The 17,062-nt window shown below is 41.6% G+C and overlaps 1 protein-coding gene across 1 annotated transcript in view; it reads right to left on the bottom strand.

The window, feature by feature from the left end:
• Positions 1-17,062, bottom strand: part of GALNTL6 (polypeptide N-acetylgalactosaminyltransferase like 6) — a 1,397,085-nt gene that overhangs the window by 102,854 nt on the left and 1,277,169 nt on the right. The window contains exon 8 of the mRNA XM_061132206.1: positions 3,021-3,128. Within this exon, the coding sequence (XP_060988189.1) occupies positions 3,021-3,128 (108 nt within the window). The remainder of the gene's footprint in view (positions 1-3,020; positions 3,129-17,062) is intronic.

The raw sequence follows: 17,062 nt of genomic DNA, 5'->3' as shown, positions 1-17,062 counted from the left end.
TCTCCCCCTCCTCCTGCCCCTACCACACACGTCTTTGCAACACCTTCCAACAACTACTGGCCGTAATGGCTTGTCCTCTAATGATTTCCTGTGTGGGTATCTTGTCCCTTCCAGCCAAACTGTGATGCTAGGTAAATAGAAGGCACTGAATAGCTAATCATTCGAATTTGTTTCTGTAACATATGCGGGTCTGCTGTTTAGAGGGCTGCAGGCTACTGATGTGTGTGTTGCGTGTCTGTGTGTGTGTGTGTTTGGAAGTCAGCTGGAGTCCTCTATACGCATAGGAACATAAATGAAGGATGCACATTTTTGAAGAATGAAGGGCTTCTCAGGTGGCCCTAGTGGTAAAGAACCCCCCCGCCAGTGCTCGAGATGGAAGAGGCGTGGGTTCAATCCCTGAGTCGGAAATATCCCCTGGGAGGAGGATATGGCAACCCACTCCAGTATTCTTGTCTGGAGAATCCCATGGACAGTGCAGCCTGGAGAGTTGCAAAGAGTCAGACATGACTGAAGTGACTTAGCACGAAGCACAAAACAAGCTTTTTTATAAGAAAACAAGCCTGTGGAGTTTTCTCCATCTTCCTCTCTGTTTCCTGCAAAGCTGGAAGGCTGGACTCCCTGTTTTGTGGATGTGGCCGTACATTTGAGCCTCTTCAAGCTCTCATTTTTGATGATTTAGTGATTCTGCAGGGTGTAGCCAGTAGCTGAGATTCTCCCACAAAATATCAGAATTGTTTTTCATTTTAATGTTTTTTATTTTTAAAAAATCATAAAATATTTCTCAGAGTGACAGCTGAGCTTCAATATTTATGACTTTCTGATTGCTCTAGCAGTTTAGAAAAAAAATTTAAAAATGAGCCCTCAAGTAAAATTTAAGTGGAAAAGATTAAAATTCAGAATTATGGACTTTTAAACATTTGAATAAATACTCTTGGCTGGGAAATTTTATGTGCCAGTCCTAGTTTCTCTACACTTGACAGTCCTTGAAAAAGGACTTAAATTCTTTCTTGAAAATATATGGGCAGTGTTATTTTTGGAAGATAAACTTTTCTGTATCAACACAACTCCTCCTACCCCCAAAGCTGTCCGCCTGCCCACCCCCAGCTTCTAGACGTCTCCTTTTGGCTAAAAACCAAGCACAAGTGGGGAGCATATGAGTGGGTGAAATGGGTAAAGGACAGAATATCATTATCTTTGGGATATTTTAAACTGACACCCACACGACTGACTTATCAGTATGTGCTCAACACTGTTACAGTCGCTTCCATTTTGGGACATTCTCATTGTTTTCCCGAATGAGTTTTCAGGTTCAAATGTATTAAGTCTTATGACTAAATTAGATTCTCTTTCCTTACCCCAAATGCAGCTGTTTAATTGCTTTGTGATTTTGTGACTGGTTTCTCTTCTTCAAATAATATGTTTCTCTAATGATTTAATAGATTATGTTATTCATGCCTGATTAATCTCTTTGGAGGGAAGAATAACCTGACTCTCTCCCTTCAAGGTGTATTTAGTGTAACTTTATCACCATCAATTCAAACTGCCATAAGAGAGGTTATGGATATGCATGAGAAAATAGACAGCGATGAGACAAATAATCTCAGAAAGGGAATAAGGCAGGATCCTCTCTCCCCAAAAGAGACTCACTATAAATGAGAATTTTATTAAACTTCATTAAAATGTTTACATCTTAATAAGACCTGAGACCTGTGGCATTTTATTGTCTTAGTTTTTTTTCCTCATTCATTCATTCTTTCAACACATCTTTGTGAGTGACACTGACCCTTGTTCTAGGTGCTGGGAGAATAGTAGCAAATAACTCCAAGAAAAATTCTGGCTTTGTGAATTCTAATGAACTTTCTTTCTTTTTTTTTAAATAAAAAGCTTATTGTGTGAGCTTACTGAAGTTTATATAAAAGACTTGATTATATATTGCAGCCTTATTATTAAAGAAGCCAACGTGACTCCTCCGGGATTAGATTCTTAGGGGAACATAGTGCAGAGGGTGGTGGTAAAACACCCCTTTTCTCGACCTGGGGTCTGAGTGGTAGTGGGTATACCTTGTGGAGCCTGAAAGTGACCAAGGGGTGGAGAGAAAGGACGTGGGAAACAGGAAATGTCAGTATTGTTTACAGTAGGCATTGTGACCACCTTCTCCCACACATTCGAAACAGCAGAGGAGAAAATCATCCTTGTGTTTGGTCCAAGAAAAAGGTTTTACTCAAAACAATATCTAAAAAAAATGTTGGACTTGGCCAATTTTGGGATTTTACGGATGAGGCAAAACCTTAGGCAGAGCTGACCTTGTGTGTGTGCATGCTACAGTTCTGAATGAGAAGAAGGCGGAGTTGGGAAATACCTCTCTCATCTCCCCTTTACCCTTTTCTGCCTCTGACTTGCTTATCCTTACCCCCAACCCCCATGGTAGGGTTTAGTCCTGGGATTAAACCCCTACTTAGAAATGAGCCACTTAGCAAAACTTCAGTTTCCTCATCTAGCAAATAAGAATACTAATTTCAGAAGGTGTAAGTGAAGATTAGTTATAATTATACTGGTGCTTCATACTCAGTTGGGTCCAATTCTTTGCAACCCCATGGACTGTAGCCCATCAGGCTCCTCTATCCATGGAATTCTCCAGGTAAGAATACTGGAGTGGGTTGCCATTCCCTTCTGTAGGGGATCGTCCCGATCCAGGGATTGAACCCAGGTTTCCCGCATTGCACACAGATTATTTACCATCTGAGTCACCATATATAAATATAAATATGATGTATGTGAAAGTGCTTTGATACAATTAATAACAAGACTTAGCATCATAACTACTATTTCCTTAAGGAATGGGAATAAAACTCTGAGAAACACAGGAAGCTCTACATTAAAAGCCTGCCACATGGAATGGCCATGGGGTGGGTTTGTTTGTTGATCAGATGGTGCTTTTAATTAGATCATGTGTGAGGTTTCACATTCTGCCCACGGAAAGCCTTATCAAACCTGGCTCATTCTGATCCCCAGTTACTCACTCTCGCCAGGCTGGTCCCAGATGGAACTTTATAAGGGACGTACTTTCTGTAGATATGACCGACCCTGGAACATGGAACGTCAAACATTTCTCCTCCACACATCCAGACCTACAGAGGGGAAATTGGAAGTGTCATAAAAGAGAACAGTACATTTCATACAAAAGCCCCCAAATTATTAGCAAGAGTTACACAAAATCTTAAAATTTCTTAAAGTCTCTGTATCAGTAATTTCTATTTATTATCAATAGTTAGCCAGGAAAAAAATCCACATTTTCATTTTTTTTAAATTTATTTTTTAACTGGGGAAAATTGCTTTGCAATTTTGCATTGGTTTCTGCCTACAGCAATGCAAATCAGTCATATATATATATATATACACACATGTATGTGTATATATATATGTATATATCACTTTGCTCTTGAGCCTCCTTCCGTCCCCCCATCCCACCCTTCTAGGTCATCACAGAGTGCCAGCCTGCGCTCTCTGTGTTATTTAGCAACTTCCCACTATTTTACACATGATAGTGTGTACAAGTCAATGCTACTTTCTCAATTTGTCCCACCCTCACCTTGTCCTACTGTGTCCACAAGTCCATTCTATACTAGGTTCATTAGTACCATTTTTCTAGATTCCATATATATATGTTAGTTTTTCTCTTTCTGGCTTATTTCACTCTCTTCAAGAGACACTAGGTTCATCCACTTCACTATAACTGACCCAGATTCATTCTTTTTATGGCTGAGTGATATTCCATTGTGTATATGTACCACAAACTCTTTATCCATTTACCTGTCAATGGTCATCTAGGTTGCTTCCATGTCCTGATGATTGTAATATAGCTGCAGTGAACACTGGGGTACCTGTATCTTTTAGAATTGTGGTTTTCTCAGGGTATATGCCCAGTGGCAGGATTGCTGGGTCATTTGGTGGTTTTATTCCTAGTTTTTTAAGGAATCTCCGTACTGTTCTCCATAGTGCATCTTTTCATGTGTTTATTGGCCATCTGTATGTCTTTGGAGAAATGTTTGTTTAGGCTCTCTGCTCATGTTTTGATTGGGTTGTTTGATTTTCTGATATTGAGCCGTATGAATTGCTTATATATTTTGGAGATTAACCCTTTGTCAGTTGCTTTGTTTGCAATTATTTTCTCCCATTCTAAGGGTTGTCTTTTCATCTTGTTTATAGATTTCTTTGCTGTGCAAAAGCTTTTAAATTTTATTAGGTCCTATTTATTTATTTTTCTCATTATTTCCATTCATCTAGGAGGTAACCCCACACTTTTAAAAGCTCAGATTCATAAAAGTAAACAACCAAAATATTAGTTCACTAAATCCAATTTCCATAGACATGTTGACATTTTAAAAAGTTCTAGTAGAATTTTATTACAGCTGTTGCATTACTTTGGGGTTTAATGGTTGGATGTCTTATTTATATAGATATTTGTTTTGATAATCTCGTGGAATCATTTGAGGAAATAACATTGGAATTTAAGTGTCAATTAAAAATTCAAAGTGTAAATATGAAATTCCTAAAACTGGTGAATGAATTAAAGAACATAAGTATATCCACACTTTACCTCTAGGTTCTGAAACTTTCAGTAGAGTTTACTTAAAAAATCAGGGTTGTGTTCCAATTTTTCCCAACCCCTGAACTTTTCTTAGGTACAGAAAATAATTGGTTAGCAATGTAAACTCAAGACATGGAAAACTCAGAATATCTGTTAAGATGCTGTACTTATATTTAGCAACAATTAATTGGTTGTATTTTACCATGACTAATCACTTTAACCACTAATTATGGTTTTATATAACAGGCTACTTACTATAAAAGAACTAACTATCAACACATACATGCAGGCTTCGTATATGCTAGATTTTCTAACTGTTTTCATTGCAAGAAAACGATTTAAAAAAGAGTTAGATAATGTAACAGTTTTTTTACATTTATTTTTAATTGGAGGATAGTTATAACATTGTGTTGGTCTCTGCCATATATCAACATGAATCAGCCACAGGTACGCACATGTCCTTCCTTCTTGGACCTCCCACCCACCTCCCACCCCATCCCACCCCTCTAGGTTGTCACAGAGCACTGGGTTGACCTCCCAGTGTCACACAGAAAATTCCCACTGGCTCTCTGTTTTACATATGGTAGTGTATATGTTTCAGTGCTATTCTCTCTATCGTCTCACCCACTGTGTCTGGGGGACAGGTCTGGGGACAGGTCTTTGTTTTTCCCTTTTTCACATTTCATCTTTTATTGCTCCAGCCTCTTGGGATCTTTCCAGGTGCCTGTACTACATCGTTTAGAAGGTTCACTGATCCTGCCAGCTTTACATGATCTGTGCAGAGTTCTGATGTCTTGATCCAGAACCAAGTTGAAATTGATACCATGGGTAATTCTGAATGCATTTAGAGCAACTGAGTATTGTTTTAATAATCCACTTGCCTTCCCCTTGGGGTTCCCTCAGCATTTGTTCACCAGTCTTACTTAGAGTGTCATTTCTTTTAGTGAAAGAAGCTGGAACTGTTGACTGAAAAAATACATGCAACCTAAAAGCTGAGTGCTATGTTTTATTCAGTGGGAATTTTTAGGACTTCAAGGCTGGGAGATAGCATCTCCCAAGAAAAGATGAGAGAGACAGCCCTGAGAGAACTGCTCTGAAGAAGCGAGGGGAGCAGTCAAGGTTATACAGAAGTTTTGTAACAAAGGACAGGTAGTCTGAACATCAGAAGTATTTTTGTGACTTAGAGAAAACCAGATACCCCAAGTTAAGGAATTTAACACTTTTCTGTGTATGGGAAGATGCAAGAGCGTGGGCTCACTGAAGTCAATCCTTTCATGTGCACCTCAGCTGTCTGGGGCCAGTGTCCTGCATTTTCACACCTGAGTTCCTCAGTGCTCACCATGGGGAGTGGCTGCAGTCTGATCAGTGCCAGATCATGGATATTCTTTTCCTTGCTGGGTGCTCTTGAGGCTCAGAAACTATCATTTGGAGGGCTGGCATTGAGGATGACTGTGACATGCTTGCTCACTGATAATGGCAGGATATACTTCATTTCTCAGAACCACATGTAAGACATAAGCATTTCTCTTTCCCTCTTCCAATATTTCACTTTGAAAGACATTGTGTATCTGTGTCAGGGTTCTCCAGAGAAACAGAACCAACAAGGCATGCATAGAGGGAAACATTTATTTAAAGGAAGTGGCTCATGCAATTGAGGAACCTTGGGGAATTCATCTGCAAGGTAGACCAGCAAGCTAAAGATGCAGGAAGGGCTGCAATTCAAGTCCCAAGGCAGGAAGTCTGCAGGCAGAATCCCCTCCTGCTTGAGAATGGCCAGTCTTTGTTCTACTGGGGCCTTTCAGTGACTGGATAAGCCCACCCTCACTATGGACAGAAACTGCTTTTCTCAAAATCCACCAATTTAAATGTTAATCTCATTCAAAAAACATCCTCCTGGAAACATCCAGAATAATATCTGGACATGCTCGGGTAGCCTTTGACACAAGAAACTAAGCATTATGCAGCACTACTTACAATAGCTAGAACATGAAAGGATTCTATGTATCCATCAACAGAGGACTGGATGAAGAAGTTGTACATATATATAATACAGGAATATTACTCAGCCATAAAATGGAATACATTTGAGTCAGTTCTAATGAGGTGGATGAACCTAGAGCTTATTATACAAAGTGAAGTAAGTCAGAAAGAGGAAATTGAGTATTCCATATTGTATATGGAATCTACAAAGATGGTACTGATGAATCTATTTGCAGGGCAACAATGGAGATGCAGACATAGAGAACAGACTTGTGGATACAGTCAATGACACTTTGTAGACAAATGTGTAACTCTGGATGTACAGTTGATCTAGCTGATATTTTGTGAGTGGATTAACAAGACCTTTGCATCATTGTGCTGTTTTTCATTTAATGCCCACAACTCCATGACCAGCTTTACTATTTCCCCAATTATATAGGTGGAAACATGGCAGTCTAGAAGCTCCCTTGCCCAGAGCCACATAATGGGCCACATTCAGAACAGAGATATGAGTCCTCGTGGTCCAACTTCAAGGTGGTCCAGGGGTAAAGAATCTGGCTGCCAAGCAGGAGATGCAGGTTCGATCCCTGGGTTGGGAAGATTTCCTGGAGTAGGAAATGGCAACCCACTCCAGTATTCTTGCCTAGGAAATGCCATGGACAGAGGATCCTGGTAGGCTACCGTCCATGGGGTGACAAAGAGTTGGACACAACGTAGTGACTAAATAACAACAACAAAAGTACGTACTTGAGGCTTTGCTGAGCGTGTCATCTTGCAGCTACAAAACTTTGCTAGGAAGAACTTGCATGTGTGCTAAGGCACTTCAGTCGTGTCCTACTCTTTGCGACCCCGTGGACCGTAGCCCACCATGCTCCCTGTCCATGGGATTCTCCAAGCAAGAACACTGGAGTGGGTTGCCGTGCTCTCCTCCAGGGGATCTTCTTGACCTAGGGATCGAACTCATGTCTCTTATGTCTCCCACATTGGCTGACAGGTTCTTTAGCACTAGTGCCATCTGGGAAGCCCAGCTAAGATGAAACATGACTGTATTTCAATAAAACTTTGATGACAAAGGTAGGCAGTGGATCATAGTTTGCTGGCCCCAGTTCTGTAAAATACACAGTACTTTCAAACACTGAAATCCAGTGATTCTAAGATAATACATATGGGAGGTTGCACTTTCCCCAGTTGGTTGCCATAATGTCTCTTCTGCCATGTGACCTTGGTACCTGCCACTGAGATGTGGGACTGTGTCCCTGTCCTTGGATTCAGATGTGCTTGTGAAGTCTCAGACCCATAGAATACAGCCAGCAGAAGTGACTGAGGTCATAAAAGGCAGCAAAGCTTCTGCCTGGCCACTGAGACCTTCGTTTTTGAAGATCTGAGCTGCCAGCTAAGAAATCTGACTCCTTGAGTTGACCCCGCTGTAGAAAATCACACTCAAGTCAACAGCCTGAATTGTTTTCACCAATGGCCAACATCAACCGCTGGGCATGTCAATGAAGATTCCTTTAGGTCAGGGGTTCCCAACTTCTGGGATCTAATGCCTGATGATCTGAGGTGGAGCTGATGTAGTAACAACAGAGATAAAGTTCACAGTAAATGTAACGTGATTGAATCATACCAAACTCACCTCTCCCCACATCCATGGAAAAACTGTCTTCCATGAAACTAGTTCCTAATATCAAAAAGGTTTCTAAATGACTTCAGCCCCTAGCTGTCGAACCACCCCCACCTGCAACCCCGAATATCGTGCAGCAGAAATGAGCTCTTTCCTTTGTACCTTTTCTGAATTCAGGATCCAGAGAATCCATGAATTTGACACAATGCTTGTTTTATGCTGTAGGTTCTGGGTGCTTCATCATGCGGTAATAACTTGACTGTAGCCCACCAGGATCCTCTGTCCATGGGATTCTCCAGACAAGAATACCAGAGTGTGTTGTCACATTCTCCTCCAGGGGCTCTTTCAGACCCAGGGATGGAACCTGCATCTCTTACATTTCCTATATTGTCAGGCTGGTTCTTTACCACTAATGCCACCTGGGAAGCAGGTGAACTCTAACGTGTGATGAAACTTAATGGGTCATCCACAGGTTTTATCTTATCCCACTGTGGGAGACACAGGGAAGGACTGGGCGCACTGCCAGGCTATAATTCCTGGTCCCTTTGTTTCAGAAGGGGCTCTATGCCTGTTTCTTGCTAGTGGAATGTAAGAGAAGTGAATGTGTGTCAGCTCTGAGCCCCAGTCAGCGAGCGTGAGCATCCTTTTCCCCCTTCTTTACAGTTCTCTTTGTTCCCAGAGCCTGACTAATTGCAGAAGATCCAGAGGAGGGCTCTAATCCCCTAGAAGGTGGTAGGATCACTAAATGGATGGGGTCTGGGTATCTGGAAACCTGGATGGATCAGAGCACACGACTCCCTTCCCAGCCAGGGTCAAAGTGTTGCAGCAGCCTGACTGAGGCTAAGTTCCTAAGATTTGGGGAGTATTATAGCAGTTGGTCCACTCTAGTGACCTTATTTCATTTTGTTCTGTTTTTGGTCTCTTCTGACATTTTAAATCAAGTGTAATGGATTTTTAATACAACTGTATCAAAAACTCCATTGAAAAACTGAATCAGATAGCCTGGATGTTTGAGAGATTATTTCCTTTTATTAACTGTGCATTTTAAAGAGAGAAAATTGGAGAGTAATTAGACAACAGATGCAGGGGTGGGAACTGGGAGGGCAGAGAATGCTGGGGAATCCTGTGTGTGTAATGAAATGTCAGAGGTAGGCAGGTACCAAGGGAAAGAAGCCTGCCTACCACCCACAGCTGGGAGAGAGAGTTGTTGGCACAAGTGTTTAGTTTTCATAATAAGGGATCGAAGTGCTTTCAGCACTTGGTGAGGTGGCCAGTCTCTCCTGCAAGACAAAGGGATGGTGATGAAGGAGGGCAAGATGCAGCCAAGCCCTGGGGCAGTGCCTCAACTTCTTTGACGTTAAGCTACTTTTTGGTTGATGTGGTTCTTGTAGACTATTCAGCAGGCAGAAGCAGACTAAATACTTCTTTTTTTAAAAAATTAACTAATTAATTAAACTTTGGGTCTTCACCACTGCGTGGGCGTTTTCTGTAGTTGCGATGAGCAGGGCTGTTCTCTAGTTATGGTGTGAAGGCTTCCCATTGCCGAGGCTTCTCTTGTTGGGAAGCACCGGCTCCAGGGCGTGTGGGCTCAGTAGTTGGTGGTTCCCGGGCTTTAGGGCACAGGCTCAATAGTTGTGGTGAATGGGCTTAGTTGCCCTGAGGCATGTGGGACCTAGCTCCCTGATGAGGGATGGAAACCCTGTCTCCTGCGTTGGCAGGCGGGTTCCTAACCACTGAGCCACCATGGAAGTCTCAGAAGCAGACTAAATACTTCTCATGAGAGTCTGCCAGAGTGGCCACGATTGGAAGTTAAATAAATCATTGTTGCCTTTCTTTCCAAGGTAGGGCAAAATAACCTCACAGACATGCAAAAAGGAAATTCTAATTCTCTTCGGAGGTCCCCCAATTCAGTTTTTAAAGATCTTTCTCTGGATGTGTAACAAATTACCACCACCTTAGTGGCTCCCGTCAGCACACATTTTTTTATGATCTCATGGTTCTGTGGGACAGAGGTCATGTAAGATCTGGGGGGTCCCCTGCTTGGAGTCTCATGAGATTGAAGTCTGGGTTGAGCTGGGCTGAGCACTCCTCTGGAGCCTCCAGGGAAGAATCTGCCTTTTGGCTCACTGAGTTGTTGGCAGAAGCCAGTTCCTGCGGCAGTAGGACGAGGGCCATGTTTCCTTGCTGGTGATGCTCAGGGCTGCTCCCAGACCAATCTCAGTTCCTTGTTCCGTGAACTCTCCATCTCAGCCATGGCCAACCTCCCTCACATAGAACCCTTCTCGGACTGTAAATCTCTCTGACTTGTTCTCCCTGCTGGGGAAAATGCCACACTTTACAGGGGCTCCTGTGACAAAGCCAGGCCCACCAGGATCATCATCCTAGCTTAGTGTGAACTGATTAGAGATGACATTTGCCAAATCTCCGGTGCTCTGGAATGTAACATACTCGTAGGAGTAACTCAAGGAAGACAGGCACCTCAGTATCCTGCCCACTATCATCTCCAATGAGCGCAATTTTGTCTTCTAGTGATAACTTACTCCTAATTCTTAAAATTCTTCCCCTCAGAAATTTTTCTTTATAGCTAATTCAAATTCAGAAAATTTTCAGAGTTTTGAAAAATACTAACATGAGTGCTGGAAAGAAGTACAGAATCCGATACTTTATTTTTTTCCATGTTGCCACTGTGATCACTTAAAAGCATGAATCTGAGGCTATCGTGCTTCTTCTTTTTTATTTTATTTTTTTATTGAATTTTTAGAATTTTATTTTATTTTTTCCATTTATTTTTATTAGCTGGAGGCTAATTACTTTACAATATTGTAGTGGTTTTGTCATACATTGACATGAATCAGCCACGGATTTACATGTGTTCCCCATCCCAATCCCCCCTCCCGCCAATCCATGAGTGGTTTTCTATTGCTGCCAGGGTAATGTTACAACTCCTGCGTAAAAATTCCAAAGGTTCTATTATCTGGTTTTTGCTTCATTGCCCTTGATGACTCTCTCCTGTTCCCCTCTCCCTCCCCTACCTGGCCTGTTTTTCATCCCCTGGAAAGCACCACATTCCCCTCCTCAGGGCTTGTTGCCGTGCCTTGCTGTCTCTAAAGAAATGCTCCCCTCCCTGTTTCCTATCTCTTGACTTGTGCTGTTGTTTAGTCGCTAAGTTGTGTCCAGCTCTTTGCGACCCGATGGACTTCAGCCCACCAGGTTCCTGCGTCCATGGGATTTCCCAGGCAAGGATCCTGGGGTGAGTTGCCACTTCCTTCTCCAGGGAATCTTCCTGACTCAGGGATCAAACCCATATCTCCTCATCTCCTGCATTGGCAGGTGGATTCGTTACCACTGAGCCTCCTGAGAAGCTCCTGAATATGAATTTAGCTGCGTAAGTCTTCTATTGAGCATATACCCAGGGAACTGTCTTTCACGTGGAGACAGTGCTCATGACAACTGGAAGCAAGTGACTTATTTGTGTGCACGTAATAAATAGTTCACTTAGTATTTAGATGATAGCTACTTGCTGAGTAGGATCATCTCCTATTCAATTATATTTATGCTCCTACATACATAGGGACCCTCAGACTTTCCCCATTTAGTCCTGCCTCTTACGACCTCAGGGCCAACTCGCTTTCATTGTAAATACACCAACTCAATTGTCCCTGCTCTTAGAGTTCTTTTGTTTTTATACCACGGATATCACCATGGGCTTATTAATTTTTTTCACTCTTTCTGTAGCAATGCCTGTTTCAGTAGGGGGATCCATATCCTGACATGCTAGAGAGGAGTGTTTGGGTGATATTGTGGGAACACAGTTCATCAGGGAACACAATTGTTCTGGCCTTTCTCAAACCCTGTATTTGTTCTGAAAGATGTGGTTTACATTTTTAAAAGACATGTACTGGCAGTATGATTTCCTGATATTCCTTTAAAAATTAGGCATTGTCATGCTTCAGTACCTAATTCTCAGAGAAAAGTTTTAGATTTACAAATAACATGTCTTCTTGTTGATAACATAAATATTTTAAAGCAGTGTTATTTTATCCATGAATGAGCACAGTGTGTTGTTTTCATCATGTAGTTCGAATTGACTGAATAATTGAATGCTTGCCTTATTTTTTAATCACTTTTCAGGATCAGCGGCAAATTGGAATTTAGACACGAAGAATGTTAAATTGAATGGAATTGCACAATTACAGTGATCACACAGAATATGAAATTAGTTTCAGTAAGAGACTGATAGTCAGGAGGATAACAAGGGAGCATTATCAGGTATAAGATGAAGCATGATATACTATAATGAAATGGTGATCTAAATGTTCAAAAAAAAATTTATTAGCACATTCAGTTCTGAAGTCTGCTCTCTTTCTAGTCTTACCTCCCCTCTTCCCACCCGCTCTGCACATCCCCCTCTGCCCCCGCCTGCCACTCTCGAAGTTCTGGCCTCTTTTCTGTTCCTTCAAAATGCCAGACACCCTCCCACCTTAGGGTGTTTGTCCTGGCTAGTCCCTCCAACTGGAATTCTCTTCCAGAACTCCCCATGGCTAACTCCTCATCTCTTTCAGATCTTCCCTCCAAGTCCTCTGGTCCCAAACACTGTCTCACCCTACACTGTTTATTTAATAAGAGCCCTCAATACCCCACTCTAGTTCTGCTCTGCAGCACTTAACACCTTCTAACTCAGCATATATCTCCCTTCTTCACTGTTGTTGTTGTTCAGTCGCCAAGTCATGTCCACCTCTTTGCGACCCCATGGACTGCAGCATACCAGGCTCCCCTTCCTTCACTAGCTCCTGGAATTTGCTCAGATTCATGTCCATTGAGTTGGTGAGGCCATCCAACCATCTCATCCTCTGTCTTTCCCTTCTCCTCCTGCCCTCAATCTTTCCCAGCATTCGGGATCTTTTCCAGTGAGTTGGCTCTTTGCCTCAGGTAGCCAAAGAATCACAGCCTCAGCTTCAGCGTCAGTCCTTCCAATGAATATTCAGGGTTGATTTCCTTTAGGATTGACTGATTTGATCTCCTTGCTGTCCAAGGAACTCTCAAGAGTCTTCCCCAGTACCACAGTTCAAAAACATCAGTTCTTCAGTGCTCAGCCTTCTATATGGTCCAGCTCTCACATCCATATATGACTACTGGGAAAACCATAGTTTTGACTATTATATGGACCTTGTCGGCAAAGTGATGTTGCTGCTTTTTAATATGCTGTCTAGGTTTGATTTTTCTGCCTCTCTTCCTAACAACAGCAAGAATCTTTGTGTCTTTTATTGAGTGATGTATCTTAAGTACTTAGGACACTGCTTGACACAGTGTTGATGCTCTGTAAGTATTTGTTGAATGAATGCATGAAGTACTGGCTTATTGATATAAAGTAAGCTTAATTCCAAACAATTGAGTTATTTAATGATAATCCACCATTTAGCTGCCATTAAAAATATAAGCTGTGGTCTCTAGTATCCTTAAATATAAGTTTCAAGGTAATCGAGAAAGAGGCATGCACCCCAGTGTTCACTGCAGCACTGTTTATGATAGCCAAGGTGTGGAAACAGCCTAAATATCCCTCGACAGATGAATAGATAAAGAAGATGTGTACAGACGTACAATTGAATATTTGTTTTTGTTGTTGATATTCAGTTGCCAAGTCATGTTGGACTCTTCATGAACCCATGGACTGCAGCACACCAGGCTTCCCTATCCCTCACTATCTCCTGGAGTTTACCCAAGTTCGTGTCCATTGAATCTGTGATACCATCCAATCATCTCATCCTCTGTCATCCTCTTCTTTTGCCCTCAATCTTTCCCAGCATCAGGGTCTTTTCCAATGAGTCAGCTCTTTCCTTTTGGTGGTCAAAGTATTGAAGCTTCAGCTTCAGCATCAGTCCTTCCAAAGAGTATTCAGAGCTTATTTCCTTCAGGATTGACTGGTTTGATTTCCTTGCTTTTGAAGGGATGCTCAAGAGTCTTCACCAGCACCACAGTTCGAAAGCATCAATTCTTCTGCACTCTGTCCAGCTCTCACATCCAGACATGACTACTGGAGAGATCATAGCCTTGACTATATGGACCTTTGTTGGCCAAGTGATGTCTTTGCTTTTTAATACACTGTCTAGGTTTGTTATAGCTTTCATCCCAAGAAGCAATCATCTTCTAATATCATGGTTGCAGTCACCATCTGCAGTGATTTTAGAGCCCAAGAAGAGGAAATCTATCATGCTTCCACTTTAATTCCTTCCAGTTTAGGCTGTTTAGTTCCTCTTGGCTTTCTGCCATTAGTGTGGTATCATCTGCATATCTGAGCTTGTTATTTCTCCTGGCAATCTCATCCAGCCTGGCGTTTCGCATGATGTGCTCTGCGTGTAAGTTAAATAAACAGGGTGACAATAACAGCCTTGTTGTACTCCTTTCTCAATTTTGAACCGGTCAGTTTTCTATATAGGGTTCTAACTGTTGCTTTTTGACCTGTATACAGGTTTCTCAGAAGACAAGTAAGATGGTCTGGTATTCCCAACTCTTTAACGGTTTTCCACAGAGTGTTATGATCCACAGAGTCAAAGGCTTTAGAGTAGACAATGAAACAGAGGTAAATATTTTTCTAGAATTCCCTTGCTTTCTCTATGATCCAGTGAATGTTGGCAATTTGATCTCTGGTTCCTCTGTCTTTCCTAAACCCAGCTTGAACATCTGTAAGTTCTCGGTTCATGTACTGCTGACGTCTAGCTTGGAGGATTTTGAGCATAACTTTCCTAGCATGGGAGATGAGTGCAATTGTCCGATGGTTTGAATATTGCTTAGTACTGTCCTTTTTGGGAACTGGGATGAGGATTGACCATTTTCAGTCCTGTGGCCATTGCTGTGTTTCCCAAATTTGCTAACATACTGAATGCAACACTTCAATAGCATCATCTTTTAGGATTTTATGTATCTCTGCTTGAATTCCATCACCTTCACTAGCTTTATTGGCTTCCTTGCTGCTGCTGCTGCTAAGTCACTTCAGTCGTGTCCGACTCTGTGCGACCCCATAGACAGCAGCCCACCAGGCTCCCCCGTCCCTGGGATTCTCCAGGCAAGAACAGTGGAGTGGGTTGCCATTTCCTTCTCCAATGCATGAAAGTGAAAAGTGAAAGTGAAGTTGCTCAGTCGTGTCTGACTCTTAGCGACCTCATGGCTTCCTTAGGCCCCCTTAACTTCACACTCCAGAATGTCTGGCTCTGGGTGAGTGACTATACCATCATGGCTCTCTGGGTTGTTAAGATCCTTTTTGTACAGTTCTTCTGTGTATTCTTTTCAGCTTTTTTTGATCTCTTCTGCTTCTATTAGATCTTTTCCATTTCTGTCCTTTATTGTGCCCATCTTTGGATGAAATATTCCTTTGATATTTCTGGTTTTCTTGAAGATACCTCTAGTCTTACCTATTCTGTTGTTTTCCTCTACTCTGCACTGTTCACTGAATATTGCTGAATCATAAAAAATAATGAACTAATGCAATTTGCATCAACATGGATGGACCTAGAGACTATCATGCTAAATGAAGTATATCAGACAGAGAAAGACAACTGTCGTATGATATCACTCATATGTGGAATCTAGTTTTAAAAAAATGATAGAAATGAACTTATTTACAAAACTGAAACAGGCTTACAGATATTGAAAACAAATTTCCCATTACCAAACAGGAAACATGGGGAAGAGGGATAAATCAGAAACTTAGGATGAACATGTACACACCACTATATATAAAACAGATAATCAAGAAGGACCTACTATATATAGCACAAGGAGCTCTACTCAATATTCTGTGATAATCTATAAGAGAAAAGAATCTAAAAAGGAATGAGTATATGTATATCTATAACTGAATCACTTTGTTGTACACCTGAAACTAACACAACATTGTTTTTTTTTAAATTTTTCCCAATTATTTTTATTAGTTGGAGGCCAATTACTTTACAATACTGTAGTGGTTTTTGCCATACCTTGACATGAATCAGCCATGGATTTACATGTATTCCCAATCCCGATCCCCTCTCCCACCTCCCTCCCCATCCCATCCCTCTGGGTCATCCCAGTGCACCAGCCCTGAGCTCTTGTCTCATGCATCCAACCTGGACTGGCGATCTGTTTCACACTTGATAATATACATGTTTCGATGCTGTTCTCTCATATCATCCCACCCTCGCCTTCTCCCATAGAGTCCAAAAGTCTGTTCTGTACATCTGTGTCTCTTTTTCTGTCTTGCATATAGGGTTATCATTACCATCTTTCTAAATTTCATATATATGTGTTAGCATACTGTATTGGTGTTTTTCTTTCTGGCTTACTTCACTCTGTATAATGGGCTCCAGTTTCATCCACCTCATTAGAACTGATTCAAATGAATTCTTTCTAATGGCTGAGTAATATTCCATTATGTATATGTACCACAGCTTTCTTATCCATTCGTCTGCTGATGGGCATCTAGGTTGCTTCCATGTCATGGCTATTATAAACAGTGCTGCGATGAACATTGGGGTGCACGTGTCTCTTTCAGATCTGGTTTCCTCAGTGTGTATGCCCAGGAGTGGGATTGCTGGGTCATATGGCAGTTCTATTTCCAGTTTTTCAAGAAATCTCCACATTGTTCTCCATAGTGGTTGTACTAGTTTGCATTCCCACCAACAGTGTAAGAGGGTTCCCTTTTCTCCACACCCTCTCCAGCATTTATTGCTTGTAGACTTTTGGATAGCAGCCATCCTGACTGGCATGTAATGGTACCTCACTGAGGTTTTGATTTGCATTTCTCTGATAATGAGTGATGTTGAGCATCTTTTCATATGTTTGTTAGCCATCTGTATGTGTTCTTTGGAGAAATGTCTGTCTAGATCTTTGGCCCATTTTTT

This window comes from Dama dama, chromosome 29 (assembly GCF_033118175.1).
Source record: "Dama dama isolate Ldn47 chromosome 29, ASM3311817v1, whole genome shotgun sequence".
NCBI lineage: Eukaryota > Metazoa > Chordata > Mammalia > Artiodactyla > Cervidae > Dama > Dama dama.
This window is presented reverse-complemented; position numbering and strand designations above follow the sequence as displayed.